The sequence below is a fragment of the Scyliorhinus canicula genome, chromosome 2 (assembly GCF_902713615.1).
Source record: "Scyliorhinus canicula chromosome 2, sScyCan1.1, whole genome shotgun sequence".
NCBI classification, from domain to species: Eukaryota; Metazoa; Chordata; class Chondrichthyes; order Carcharhiniformes; family Scyliorhinidae; genus Scyliorhinus; species Scyliorhinus canicula.
Window position 1 is genome coordinate 53,209,955 of NC_052147.1, and position 15,715 is coordinate 53,225,669.

A 15,715-nucleotide genomic window follows, 5' to 3' on the forward strand; every position below is an offset into this window, starting at 1 on the left:
TGGCCAATCCACCTAACCTGCACATCTTTGGACTGTGGGAGGAAACCGGAGCACCCGGAGGAAACCCACGCACACACGGGGAGGATGTGCAGACTCCGCACAGACAGTGACCTAAGCCGGAATCGAACCTGGGACCCTGGAGCTGTGGGGCAATTGTGCTAACCACTATGCTACCGTGCTGCCCAAATAATTAATATCCAGGCCAAAGACATTCAAGCACATTTTACCACACAGCACCTTGTAGCCATTGTTGAAACCCATCTGGTTCACTAATGTCCTTCAGAGAAGGAAATCTGCCACCCGTACTTGGTCAGGCTATGACTCCAGAACCACAGCAATGTGATTAACTCTTAAATGCCCTCTGTAGTGGCCCAGCAAACTGCTACAAAGTCAAAAAGGAATGAAACCAGACAGACCACCCAGCATCGACCTAGGCACCAGGAACACAGTGGCACATCCAGCCATGTCGGCTCTGCAAAGTCCTGCTTCCCAACATCTGGAGGCTTGTGCTAAAATTGGGAGAGCTATCCCACAGACTAGTCAAGTAACAGCCTGGCATTGGCTCTTGGGTATGATTGGAGAGGAAAAAACTATTTGACCTAGTCCTCATCAATCTATCTGTTACAGATACATCTGTCCATGAGAGTATCAGTAAGAGTGACCACCACACAGTCCTTGTGGAAACAATTTCACATCTTCGCATGGGGGATAACTTCCATCATGTTTTGTAGCACTACCACTGTGCTAAATGGGATAGATTTAGAACAGATCAAGCAACTCAAAAATAGGCATCCATGAGGTACTGTGCGCCATCAGCATCAAAATTGTACTCACTCACAATTAGTAACCCAAAAGCCCCACATGTTCCCACTCTACTATTACTACCAAGCCAGGGTATCAACCCTGGTTCAATGGAGTGCAGAAGCACACACCAGGAGCTAAATAAAAATGAGTGTCAACCTAATAAAGCTACAACACAGGACTACTTCCATGCAAACAGTGGAAATAGCATGCAATGGACAGAGCAAAGCGATCCCATAACCAACGGATCACATCTAAGCTCTGCAGTCCTGCCACATTGTGTCATGAATGGTGGTGGGCAATTAAACAAATAACTGGAGGAAACGACTCCACAAATAGCCCCATCCTCAATGACGGGGATGTCCAGCACATCAATGGAAATGAAAAAGCTGAAAAACCTGCAACCATCTTCAGCCAGAAGTGCCAAGTAAATGATCTATCTCTGTCTCCTCCAGAGGTCCCCAGCATCAGAGATGCGAATCCTTAGCCAATTCTATTCACTCCATGTGATATCTAGAAACAGCTGACGGCACTGTATATTACAACAGCTATGGCCCTGACAACAATAGTACTGAAGAATTGTGCTCCAGAGTAACCATGCCCCGAGCCAAGCTGTTACGCTTACTACAGCTGCAACACTGGCATTCACCTGGCAATGTAAAACAATTCCCAGGCATGTGCTATCCACAAAAAGCAGGACATATCCAACCAGGCCAATTACTGCCCCAGCAGTCTGCTCTCAATCACCACCAAAGTGATGGAAGGGGCCATCAACAGTGGCATCAAGCAACACTTACTTAGTAATAACCTACTCATTGACATTCAGTTTTGGTTCCATCAGGGCCACTCAGCTCCTGACCTCATTATAGCTTTGGTCCAAATATGAGCTGAAGTCAAAAGGTGAGTTGAGAATTGACTGTCTTTGAAATCAGGGCAGCACTTGACCATGTAGCATGAAGGAGCCCTAGAAAAACTTTAATCAATGGGAATGGAGGAAAAAACTCTCCTCTGGTTGGAGTGTTATCTAGTACAAAGGAAAATGGTCAATCATCTCAGCCCCAGGATATCGTTGCAGGAGTTGTCCATGACGCAACCATCGCTGCTTCATCGCTGAATCCCCTCTACATAAATCCTGAGGTTACCAATCACTGCAATTACAAGAGCAGATCAGAGGCAGGGAATAACTCACCCCCTGGCTCCCCAAAGCCTGCCCACCATCTACAAAGCACAGGTCAGGAGTGCACTGGAATACTTCCCACCTGGCACAGGAAGCTTGACATCATCCAGGACAAAGCAGCCAGCTTCATCTAGTGATTGACTCTTTATTGTCACAAGTAGGCTTACATTAACACTGCAATGAAGTTGCTGTGAAAATCCCCTGGTCGCCACACTCCAGCGCCTGTCAGGCACACTGAGGGAGAATTCAGAATGTCCAAATTACCTAAAAGCACATCTCGGGACTTGCGGGAGCAAACTGGTGCACCCGGAGGAAACCCATGCAGACTCGGGAAGAACGTGCAGACTCCGCACAGACAGTGACCCAAGCCGGGAATCAAACGAGGGACCCTGGCACTGTGAAGCAACAGTGCTAACCACTATGCTACTGTGCACACCCACTAAGGATAATCTGCAGTGATTTTTAAAACTGATTGAATCTGACAAATTGAATAGAATTCTTTCAGAAGACAATAGTACGTTCTGATACACTAAAAGCTGCAACCAAGGATTTTTAAAGGATGTTTGTTAAAAAAAAATAGGATTAATGCAAAGAAGCGTGACATGATACATTAAGGGAGAAAGAATATCAATATGCACTTAATTATTATAACATTTAAAAGACTCATTTCAATTTGTTCAAAGATATTCTTTTTTTTATAAATTTAGAGTACCCAATTAATCTTTTCCAAATAAGAGGCAATTTAGCATGGCCAATCCACCTACCCTGCACATCTTTGGGTTGTGGGGGCGAAACCCACGCAAACACGGGGAAAATCTGCAAACTCCACACGGACAGTGATCCAGAGCCGGGATCAAACCTGGGACCCCGGTGCCATGAGGCAGCAGTGCTAACCACTGCGTCACCGTGCTGCCCTCATTTGTGAAAGGATTTTGAAAAGAAATGGGAGGATAATCTGTAAAAAAGATTAATGGGCTGGATTCTCTAATTTTGAGTCTATGTCCTGACCGGCGCCGGTGTGGTAACAGTGGTGGTTTACGACCGAACATTCGGCGCAAAACAGCCACCAATCCTCCGTTTGGCTGGCGGCTAGCTGCCCAGCAGCGTAGAGCACCCAGCTCTAGCTGCCCGGAGAATTTCCGGATCCGTGGCTGCGCATGCGCACGGCGGCAACCTACAGCGGCCACACCGTGCAGCATGGCGCCGGCCACTCGCGGATCGGGCCTGAAAAATAGTGCGCCCCCCCCACCCCCCCTCCTTGGCCGGCTCGCGAGCCCCGGACCACCCCCAACAGTGCCCCCAGTCCCTGACAAAGTCCCCCCATTGCCCGCTGGACCGAACCTGCAGCCGCCACGCCGAGTTCCTGACGGATGATAGCACGCGCGACAGACTCCATCAGGAACCCTGCCAGTCGGGGGCCGGAGCATCGGGGGTTTAGACAGTTTGTCAAAACATGGCAAGGCGTGGTAAGAAGATATGAAGAAAGAGGCTTTAATTATGAGAGCAACTAGAGCTGTGTAGGTTATGGAGAAATCTAATGGGGGTGCTCAAAATTGAAAGGTATTGATCATATAAATCATGAAAAATAATTTCTCATTTCAGTGAGTTAGTGAATAAAACAGAGGTTAGAACTGTTTTCTTCGAACTGCAGTGGGTTGTTAGCATAATTTGCAACAGTGACGTAAGCAGAATCCTTAAGATTTTAAGAAGGAAGTGAAAAAATATATTTGTAAAGTCTTTATTCTTTCAGGGCATTAGACTACGTGGATATCACTTTCAGTGAGCTGATGTTGGCATGATCAATTGGCTTCCTTCTACCTTCCCTAAAATTCCACATCAATCTAAAATAATACAGAAATTTTCTCTCATGGACAGCTGTAAAACATTTAATATCATATTTTGCTGCAGGATGAAAAATCATAGTGGTAACATAACATGCAATTTGTGTCTGAAGCACTTCAAATAAAAATAACTATAGTAAATTTACTCATCATTCTGTAAATTACAAGTAAAGAACAGCATGAGCAAAACAATTTCACAAGATAAATATTCAAAATTTTAAACAGTTCTCTGTTCTTATTCTTATTTCACACAGAAACCTTTCAAATCTTTCAGAAATATTTCAAGTATGTTTGAAATGAATCTAAAGTGCAGTCTAATATTTCAATACAAAAAGTATCAAGGTACATTAAAAACTTACGCAAGCAGTAAACAGCTTGTTGTTGGCCGTAAATGGCTCTCTAAAAACTTTTAAAATCAGGTTCAATTCCCGTAGATATTGCCTTTCCTCTGCAATTTCAGCCTTCACCAGATCATAGTAATGCTGTTCACCTGTGGTATTTGGTCCATCATCTCCCAAAGACGACAGCCCAATATCATCCTGATCAAACATGTCCATAAGGACCTGAAAAGAATATCAAGCCCAACACAAATTATACGCTGACTATAAGAAAAAAGGTTGTGTTTTATCTAAAAAAATTCAAAAATACATGAGAAGAATTAAGTTCCTAAAGTATATCTGCACCAGAAAAATGTCACTATAATCCTGAACTAACCAGGAGACTTGGATTAATATGCTCAGGAACTATATAAACACAGCCGCTATACAAGACTGAAAGATAGTAAACATAAAGCTGATATTCAAAGCCATAAATCCAGAAACTGGAGTTAAGAAAGTGTAACATTAGCTGTGATGAATTGTTCATCTTCATCTGCAGTTGGATTTAGCACAGCCTGTTAAACTAATTCTTTAAGAAACTTAGCACTGAAAGTTAACCAATAGATATAATACTCAGATATTCAGAAAACATTTGATAAAACTCCACAGGTGAGGCTTTTTAAAGAAGGTCACAGTATGAATAAATTTAATTACTAGTTAACAAATGAAAACAGACTTGGGGCAGGAACCATAATAAAAGCACTGGGTTTTGAGAGGTGTAACTGAATTTGTTTTTCCTTTAATTTTCAGCAGTAAAACATCATCAATGTGGAAAAATCAATAAAGTTACAACGTCACCTTAAATAAAAGGGTAGCATATTTATAAAAGAAGTTTGGTGAGTCTTGATTACAATACAATAGGATACAAAGAAAGGAACAGCAATGTATTTGATTTTAGACGGTAGACAGAAATATTAATAGGAGCAATGACCGACATAGCGTCAATATTGAGGCAGACATGAAATAAATTGGAGGCTAGAGTTGAGAAAACTAAATTCACCAGACAACAAACTCTTTTATGCATCATGTCAGGAAAGCAAGAGGTTCTGCAAGAACCATTCATCCTCAATAATTCTATTATTATAATCCAGTGAGTAACTATGCCATAAAGATCACAAAGAACCATGTTCAATCTCCAGCCTGTGCTGCATTGGAGAACAACTAAGGTGACAACAGGAACATTTTCCTCAGAGTGCCACAGAGTCAGGGAAGGAAACTATCAGCTAAGGTTTACAACCTTGTCCAAATTTGCAAGTGTGGATGTATCAACACTGACAATTGATTTGGGATAGAACAATGAAGGAAAAGGGGATGAACGAAACGGAGAACAGGACAGGTAAATATGACTGAAGACTATTTGACCATATTTTTAAAAATAAATTTAGAGTGCCCAATTCACTTTTTTCCAGTTAAGGGGCAATTTAGTGTAGACAATCCACCTGCCTTGCACATCTTTGGGTTGTGGGGGCGAAACCCACACAAATATGGGGAGAATGTGCAAACTGCACACAGACAGTGACCCAGAGCTGGAATTGAACCTGGGACCTCGGCGCCGTGAGACAGCAGTGCTAACCACTATGCCACCGTGCTGCCCTCTATTTGACCATATTGATGGTAAATGATAACACGGGCTGGTTGGATTGAATGACATCTCTATGAATGTCAGGTAACAAAAGATAGTAAAGCAGCTTTACTTTTTAATCAACCATGTATTAAAGATCAAAAGAACTGTTCCTGCAGTCACTCAGGCAAAATAGGATAATTATTCCTCAATAAAATACCTAATCTACAAGCTCATCATTAGGCTTTATGTACTTGTCTTATTATTAGTACATGGTCATTCTTCTCCCCCAAAAACATTATGAAGAGTGATAACGTCCCATTGAGATAAAACTCACTTAGAATAGAATAGCATCCCGAAGGTGCAGGTCAATCGGCACATTGAGTCTGCTCCTGTATGTATCGGACCCAATAGAGGGGATGGAGGAAATCGTGAGGATTCTAGGGGAATTTGGCCGATTTTCAGGGTATAAGCTAAATATGGGGAAAAGTGAGATGTTTGCGGTCCAAGCGCGGGGACAAGAGAGGCGATTGGGGGAGCTGCCGTTTAGGTTATTAGGGGGAAGCTTTAGGTACCTAGTCATCCATGTGGCGCGGGAATGGGACTGGATACATAAATTAAATCTGGCCCGACTAGTAGACCAAATGAAGGACAATTTTCGGAGATGGGACGCGCTTCCGTTGTCACTGGCTGAGAGGGTGCAGACGGTGAAGATGACGGCTCCCGAGATTCCTGTTTGTATTTCAGTGTCTCCCCATCTTTATTCCACAGACCTTTTTTAAACGGGTCAACAAAGTGATCACTGGCTTTGTTTGGGCGGGCTAGACTCTGTGAGTAAGGAAGGAAATGCTTGAGCGGAGTCGGGGAGAGGGCGGGCTGGCGCTGCCATATTTTACTAACTATTACTGGGCGGCGAATATAGCCATGATCAGGAAGTGGGTGGTGGGAGAGGGGTCAGCATGGGAGCGTATGGAGGCAGCTTCATGAAAGGGGACCAGTCTGGGGGCGTTAGTAACTGCGCCTCTGCCGTTCCCGCCGGCACAGTACTCCATCAGCCCCGTGGTGGTGGCGGCCCTGAGAGCCTGGGGGCAATGGAGGAGACATGTGGGAGCAGAGGGAGCACCGGTCTGGTCCCCAATCACCCGTCTGGTCCCCAATCTGTAATAATCACTGGTTTGCCCTGGGAAGTATGGATTGGGGGTTCCGGATATGGCGGACAGCAGGGCTTAAGAGGATGGGGGACATATTTATAGAGGAGAGCTTTCAGAGTATGAGGGCGGTGGAGGAGAAGTTTGGGTTGGCGAGGGGAAACAAATTCAGGTATCTGCAGGTGCGAGACTTCTTAGGTAAACAGGTGTCAACCTTCCCGCTCCTACCGTTAAGGGGGATTCAGGATAGGGTAGTTTCCAGAGGGTGGGTAGGAGAAGGCAACGTCTCTGACATTTGCAAGGAACTTATGGGGTCAGAGGTGATGCAGACTGAGGAGTTGAAGCACAAGTTGGAGAAGGAGATGGGAGGAGAGATAGAGGATGGTCTATGGCCGGACGCATTGAGTAGAGTCAACGCGTCCTCAACATGTGCCAGGCTCAGCCTGATACAATTAAAGGTCGTTCATCAGGCTCACATGACAGTGGCCCGGATGAGGAGATTCTTTGGGGTGGAAGACAGGTGTGCAAAATGTGCGGGAGGACCAGCGAACCATGTCCACATGTTCTGGACATGTCCGAAGCTTAGGGGATTTTGGCAGGGGTTTGCAGATGTCATGTCCACGGTGTTAAAAACAAGGAGGGCACTGAGTCCAGAGGTGGTGATTTTTGGGGTGTCGGAAGACCTGGGAATCTAGGAGGAGAAAGAGGCAGACGTTCTAGCCTTTGCTTCCCTGGTAGCCCAGAGACGGATATTATTAGCTTGGAGGGACTCAAAGCCCCCGAAGTCAGAGACCTGGCTATCGGGCATGGCTAGCTTTCTCTGTTCGTCTTGAGAGGGTCACTGTTAGGGGTCATACGAAGGTGGCAACCGTTCATCGACTTCTTCGCGGAAAATTAATCGTCAGCAGAAGGGAGAGGTTAGTTTAGCTTAGAGTAGGGGGTTAATAAAGGTGGGACCTGTAAGGAAGGGAGACGGCTTTTGCACTATGTTTATAGTTTCATGTACATTGTCTATTTTGTAGTTGTTACAATATAATGTTCATTTTTTAAAAAAAGAATGACTAGAAGTTTGGTTAGTGATGGCCTTTTGAGGAGGATCTCAAAATAGTGGAATGCAGAAGAATCTCAGAGGTAACTCTAGAGCGTGGAGATTAGACTAGTGAAAGCACACCTGCCATTGGTGGGGTGAAAAGAGTTAGGGATGCACAAGGGACCATATTGAAGGAATGGTGAATTCTTACAGGACTGGAGAACGTTGCCGAGATAGTAAGGGAAAAGGTTGTAAGTTGGGGGACTGGGAAATTGTAAATCAGTGAGCACAGGATTGATGGGTGAGCAAGACAAGGTGCAGCAGAGGATATGGTTCGTGGAGTTTTGTTTGAACTCAAGCTTACAAAGGGTGAAAGATGGAAGGATGGTCAGGGGTGCAAAGCTAAAATGTTTTTAAAATGTCTGTACCTGCAAATGGCTGATCTTCAGATTGCAGTTAGTTTCTAAAATGTAACCCGAATCCTGATGGTTTAGCATTTTATCGTTTTTAATTTCCAGTTCTATTTAATTTTCCTTCCTATTTTCTATCCTTACTCCTTCGACCTCTCCTTCCCCACCCCTGCAAAAATAACTTTTTTAATATTGGAAGAGATTTTGCAGCTGCCAATCAGGTGCCTTGGTCCCGGGAAGCTACACTTTACAAAAAATCTGGGTTAAGAATGGTTTTTCAACTGTCGAATGGTCATCATATTGACAACCTCAGTCTTGTCTACTAACACATGCACCTTCCAGCAAGGACTGATCAATTGTAATCGAGAACAGGAAAATTGCTGACTTTCTATTATTCATAAGTCAGATTCATAGCTACAAAGCTCTCTGTTCAAGTCTATTATAATGAAATGTTTATGGATCCAGAAACAGTTGCATCATCATATTAAATTAACTTTGGCAGTGACCTGGTTCAGTCTTTCTCTAAACTAAAGAAAGAAGGGATGGGCAACCTGGGCTAGTGAGTGGGCCGCATGAGTGGCCCTCCATCACAGTGGGCTGCAAGATTGAAATCAGGTTTGTTCACTAACCATGACCCATGAATAAGATTAAATACATTTAATGCATGCCAAATATTTCATAACGAGTTATAAAAAATGCTTAATCATTTATATATTAATAGAACTATCAACTTCAAATGGTTAAACCAAATAAATCTTTACACTTTGAACGCAGAAAGCCCACACATCTCTCACAGTCAATGTTTTATAAAATATTTTTATTTAGAATTTAGAACAGTACAGCACAGAACAGGCCCTTCGGCCCTCGATGTTGTGCCGAAAAATGATCACCCTACTCAAACCCACGTATCCACCCTATACCCGCAACCCAACAACTTCCCCCTTAACCTTACTTTTTAGGACACTACGGGCAATTTAGCATGGCCAATCCACCTAACCCGCACATCTTTGGACTGTGGGAGGAAACCGGAGCACCCGGAGGAAACCCACGCACACACGGGGAGGACGTGCAGACTCCGCACAGACAGTGACCCAGCCGGGAACCGAACCTGGGACCCTGGAGCTGTGAAGCATTGATGCTAACCACCACGCTACCGTGCTGCCCAAGTTTGGTTTTTAACATTTCAAAACAATGCAAAACAGCAAGAACAGAACTTCCCCCACTCTACCAACCAACACCCTCCACAACACCTGACACAACAATCCCTCCTCCAATACCAGCTCCTCCTCCCACTTGGCCTTAACCCCTCTCCAGCGACGCCATATCCTCCTCCAAAATCTTCCCATACATCAGAGATGACCCCCCCACCCTTCCAACCCCATCACTGACAACACTCCCTCCAACAATGAGGAGGGAGGTGTCCCTGGAAACATCAGGAAAACTTTCCTTGCATAGTCCCGCACCTGCATATATCTAAAGGCTCCCCCCCGCGGAATCCCAAATTTCTCCGTCAACTCCTCCAAACTCGCAAACTGCCCTTCCAAAAATAAGTCCTTCATTTCCATCACCGAAACCAAGCATCCAGTCTTGCCAGCTCAAAGACCTGGGGCGGGATTCTCCCCTACCCGGCGGGGTGGGGGGTCCCGGCGTAGCGGAGTGGTGCAAACCACTCTGGCGTTGGGCATCCCCAAAGGTGCGGAATTCTCCGCACCTTTAGGGGCCAAGCCCTCACGTTGAGGGGCGAGGCCCACGCCGGAGTGGTTGGCACCACGCCGACTGGCACCAAATCCGGCACAACGGCCTTTGACACCCGCCGCCGGGGCTGGCCGAAAGGCCTTCGCCGGTTTACGCATGCGCCGGTGCGTCACCACTGGCGCATGCGCGCTGGGGGATTCTCTTCCGCCTCCGCCATGCTGGAGGCAGTGGCGGAAGAAAAAAGAGTTCCCCCACGGCACTGGCCCGCCCGCCGATCAGTGGGCCCCGATCGCGGGCCTGGCCACCGTGCGGGTACCCCCCGGTGTCCAATCGCCCCGCGCACCCCCCCCCCCCCCCCCCCCAAACACACCTAACTTAAAATACTGCCGAAATTGCCTCCATATCTTCAACGTGGCTACCACCACCGTACTACCCAAATATTTCCCTGGGACAAACGGGAGCGGCGCCGTTACCAGCACCCGCAACCCCGACCCCCTACAAGAGCCTGCCTCCGTCCTCACCCACATCGCCACTGGCTCCCTACCCTAGTCCCGCACTTCTCAACGTTCACCATACAAGAGTAATAAATCAGATCCGGAGCCAAACCTCCCGACTGTTGCCCTCTCTGAAGCAGTCTTCCGAATCCTCCCATACAACGACAAAATCAACCGCTCCACCCCCATAAAAAAAACGCAAGATATTCATCTTTACCATCTGCACCCAGCCTGCCAATGATAGGGGGAGGCTGTCCCACCTCAATAAATCTGCTTTTACCCTACCACCAGGCTCATAAAATTCAATTTAGGGAGCTGGGCCCTGGCCCGAGCTACCTGCACCCCAAGGTACCTGAAGTGAGTAGTCGCCACATGAAACATCAATCCCCCCAAGCCAGCTTAGGCTCAATTCCAAACTGCTCCAACATCGCAAACAAATAACCTGATTAAACACCTTCTCCACATCCAGCACTGCCACCACCTCCAGCTCCGCCCTTCTGATGGGGAGAGCACCATGTTTAACAAACGCCGCACATTCGAGGACAACTGCCTAACTTTTACAAACCTCATCGCATCATCCCTAATCACCTACAGACGGCACTCCTCCAACTTAAGTGCCAACAATTTGGGAAGAGTTTTGGCATCCACATTAACATGGCTATTGGCCGATACAATCCACACTCCACCGGGTCCTTATCCTTTTTTAACAAAAGCGAAATAGATGCCTGTCATCATCATCTTTGGCACACCCCCTTAGCCACAGTGTCCTCAAACAGCTCCACTAACAGCGGTGCCAACCTATCCAAAAACGTCTCATTGAATGCCACCAAGAGCCCATCGGGCTCCGGTGCTGTACCAGTTTGCATCTTTCCTATCGCGTACAAACCTCCTCAATCCCAGCTGGCTCCTGCAACCTGCCCTCTCCAACTTGGATACTCCAGCCCTTCCAAGAACTACCTCACATCTGACTCATCACCCGGAGGCTCCGACCTATGCAACTGCTTATAAAACTCCTCAAATGCCCTGTTCATCAGCTCTGGCGCCACCACCAACTCCCTCGCCCCATCCTGGACCTGAACAATCTCTCGCGAGGGCGCCTGCCCACGGAGCTGTCCTGCCAGCAAGCAACTGGCCTTCGTCCTGTACAACACACCTTTTCCCACCTCACTGGCATACCGCTTTCCCTGTGGACAAAAGGTCAAACTGCGTCTGCACTTCCTTCCTACTGACCAAAAGCTCTGGAGTGGGATCTTCCACATACTTCCCATCCACCTCCAAGATTTCATCTACCAGATGCCACTCCTCTCTTGCCTCCCTATCCAGCTGCGCCTTATACCAGATGATCTTGCCCCTTACCACCACCTTCGGTGCCTCCCAAACCACCAACACCGAGATTTCCCCATTCTTATGAAACCCCACATCATCCATCACTTTTGCCATTCTCACACAAAAACGCAAGTAGCCCCACATCCAATCTCTACGCCGGCATGCAGCTTAGATCGATTGTCTTCGGAGGCAACACTGTATTCAAATCCCCCCCTTAAAATTACTGATGCGTGTCCAGACTAGGTATGGCAGCCAACATCCTAGTCATAATTCCTACATCATCTCAATTCGGGGCATACCTGCTAACCAACACCACCAACCTCCTTTCCAAAGCACCCGTTACTATAATGTATCTGCCCCCCTGATCTGCCACCACCATCGCCATCTGAAACCTAACTTACTTAACCACTAGTACCTGCTATCAAAGCCCAAGTGGAACACCTGATTCACCCAACCCTTCCAAAGCTAAATTGGTCCTTCACCCTCATATGGGTCTCCTGCAACAGCACCACTCGCTCTTCAAACGCAAGAAGACCCACTTCACCGTTCCACCCAACCCCCGTACATTCCACGTTACCATTCAGATTGGGGGTCTCTCAACCCCCTCCCCCTCTTATCAGGCATGACCATGGCACCCAGTTCGCACCATGGGTGGGACCAAGCCCCAACCCTAGTCAAGGTCAGCCAGCTACAGTTTCCGCCCCCCCCACTTTAGAAGAAACCCCCATCACTTCCTCTCTGCATACTCACCATCCCCTCACCATTTCCACCTCCCAAACAATGGAAACCTGTCCCCCCACTGCGCTCCCATTCACCAGCCAACATAAGTTTGCTAGTGAGGTGGCCCCAGCCAGAGTCGCCTCCTCCCATATACTTAGTACAAAAACCAACAGAAACCACATGACGGTGGCTAGGATGAGCAAATTCTTTGGGGTAGAGGACAAATGCGCTAGGTGCACAGGAGGACCAGCGAACCACGTTCACATGCTTTGGGCATGCCCGATGCTTCGTGGATACTAGGAGGGATTTGCAGGTATCATGTCCCGGGTGCTAAAAACAAGGGTGGCGATGGGTCCAGGGGTGGCAATTTTTGGGGTTTCGGAAGACCCGGGAGTCCAAGGTGAGAAAGAGGCCGATGTTTTGGCCTTTGCTTCCCTGATAGCCCGGCGACGAATATTATTGGCATGGAGAGACTCAAAGCCCCCGAAGACTGAGTTGTGGCTTACGGACATGTCAAGTTTCCTGGGTATGGAAAAAATTAAGTTCGCCTTGAGGGGATCTGTACAGGGGTTCGCCCGAAGGTGGCAACCATTCATTGACTTATTTGCGGGAGAGTGAGCGTCAGCAGGGGGGGGGGGGGGGGGGGGGGGGGGGGGGGGATGGGGGAGAGGGTAGAGTAGAGTAGAGTAGGAGGGATAAATTGGCGGGTAGTACTGGTGGGAGAGGAGCGGGCTTGTGCAGTATGTTACGACTGAAGTATTGAATGTACGTGGATGTTTGCACATTTTTGCCTTTTTTGCTTTCTTTCTGTTGATGTTTGTAACTGTTTACAATGCCAAAAAACTACCTCAATAAAATTGTTTGTTAAAAAAAACCCTTCTAAACCAACCAAACATGATAAATCGCAAACAAAGGGGTAAAACCCCCAAAACATTATCCCACCATTCCTAAACCATCCCCTCCCAATCACAACATAAGAAAACAAAGTCCAAACTCAGTTCAATCCCAATCCTTCAGCCCTCACGAACGCCTCCGCTTCCTCCGCCGTCTCAAAGTAATAGTCCTTGGAGTTAAGCGTAACTCTCAACTTTGCCGGGTAGAGCACCCCAAACCGCGCATTACTCTTATAAAACGCTGCCTTCACCCTCATAATATGTATGAGTCCAAAGTTCATGAATTTATTTGGTCGAGTGTCTTTCTTATTTTGTTATTGAAGTGTCGATGTTGATGATGTGATTTCCTTGTGAATGCCGTCAGTGTCCCAGTGCGCAAGGAACCAAGACGTCATCCGGATGTGTGCAAATGGGCAAATCACTTTGTTGTCTGATTTGGACTCTTTTTTTTCTATGCTTGTGGTAGCGATGCAGTATGTCATCTGTCTTGAAAGCTGGTAGTTGAGTCCAAAACGTTGTGTAATTTCAAGACAAAAATTAGATATAGCTCTTAGGGCTAAAGGTATATCTGAGGGGGGGGGGGGTAGCCATGATCATAATGAATGGCGGGGCAGGCTGAAAGGGCCTAATGGCCTCCCCCTGCTTCTATTTTCTATGTGTTCTCCTCCGCCCCCAACAGTTTGGTGAACATCTCCGAAATGTACTACGCGGCCTCGAGCCCTCCAGGCAGTCCCACAATCCGAAGATTCTGTCGCCGTGACCTGTTCTTCAAGTCGTCTTTGGCTCTCAGCCCTCTATTACTTTCCTCCACCTTCTGCAGTCCCTCTCCCATCGAGGTGAGCTGCTCACTGTGCCGTGTCAATGCTTCCTTCATCCTCTTGAGCACCTCTCCATGCTCCCGCACTGCTGTTGATGTCTTTCCAAGAGCCTCCTTTATCGGGACCAACGTATCGTTCAACTGTTTGAGCGTTCCCATCATCTCCTTCCCATGCCACTCAAAATACTTAGCAAATTGCTGCTCAAACTCCACTGCTATCACCTCGGCCAGAGTGTCCACCGGAATGGGCACAGCCCCATCGGCGAGCTTGCCCCCACCATCTTTCCTCCCACCAAACCCGAGCTCTCAGGTGGACTAGTACTCGTTCCTTTTCGGGCTGAATTCTTCCATTGGGTTTTCGACATCCTCCAATTACCACAGCTTTACTGGAGACCGTTCATATAAAATTTCCCCCCACAACTGGGTGAAATGGACCAAAAAATTAAAGCTCTAGTGGGAGCCACCCAACATGCAACCTCCACCTATATGTTGCCATTGGAAGTCTCTCCCAGTCAATATCAGCATGTACATCACTGCACTTGCCTATGCTTTAAGTGCGTATTATTTCAGTCGTACCAGAATTTTATAAAACTATGTGGATGGAAATCAGTGTAATGTGGCAACCCTGCACATGGGCAACGGTCAACAAAATACCCCACGGGTCACACTCAGAATCCAGATGATCCCCAAGTGCCCCGGGCCGCAGATTACCACTGCTCTGAAGTGTTAACGCCATCAGCTACGGCTCCAGCTTTGATCTTATATCTTCTTTTGCTTCTGATTCACAAGAATTCATTGCAGATCCTTCTTTACCGACATATATTCTTATAACTTTACTTAGAACATGAACGTATGTCACTGGATAAGTGGTTATAAAGACCGCTGAAGTTCCCGAACCTAAACAGAGTTCTATTGAATTTTCCAACACACTACTTCGCTCCTTGAAAGCAATCTGTTCCTTTTACTTTCTTTCTAATTTAATTTATGGAAAACCTTCAACTCCTATAGTACTGTATGCTACAGCTTCCAAGTGTCTGTGTTAGTATGTCACCTCCATGAACCATTGAGTCAACACTGTACAGGACTTTTCTAGAATTGATCTGTATCTAAAGGCTCATCATATAGACCGATCTCGCTGCTAAATGTAGACGCCAAGCTGCTAGCAAAGATCTTAGCCACAAGAATAGAGGATTGTGTGCCGGGGGTCATTCACGAGGACCAGACGGGGTTTGTAAAGGGAAGGCAGTTGAATACCAACATACGAAGGCTCCTCAATGTCACTATGATGTCGGCTGTGGAAGGGGAGGCGGAGATAGTGGTAGCATTAGATGCGGAGAAGGCCTTTGATAGGGTTGAGTGGGGGTATCTGTGGGAGATGTTGGAAAGGTTTGGGTTTGGGGAGGGGTTTGTTCGTTGGGTGAGGTT

General features: G+C 46.9%; 1 protein-coding gene across 2 annotated transcripts in view; it reads right to left on the bottom strand.

The window, feature by feature from the left end:
• sos2 (son of sevenless homolog 2 (Drosophila)) overlaps positions 1-15,715 on the bottom strand; it is a 148,993-nt gene that overhangs the window by 81,309 nt on the left and 51,969 nt on the right. For both annotated transcript variants that reach the window (XM_038778276.1, XM_038778275.1), the window contains exon 5: positions 4,179-4,382. In XM_038778276.1, the coding sequence (XP_038634204.1) occupies positions 4,179-4,382 (204 nt within the window). The remainder of the gene's footprint in view (positions 1-4,178; positions 4,383-15,715) is intronic.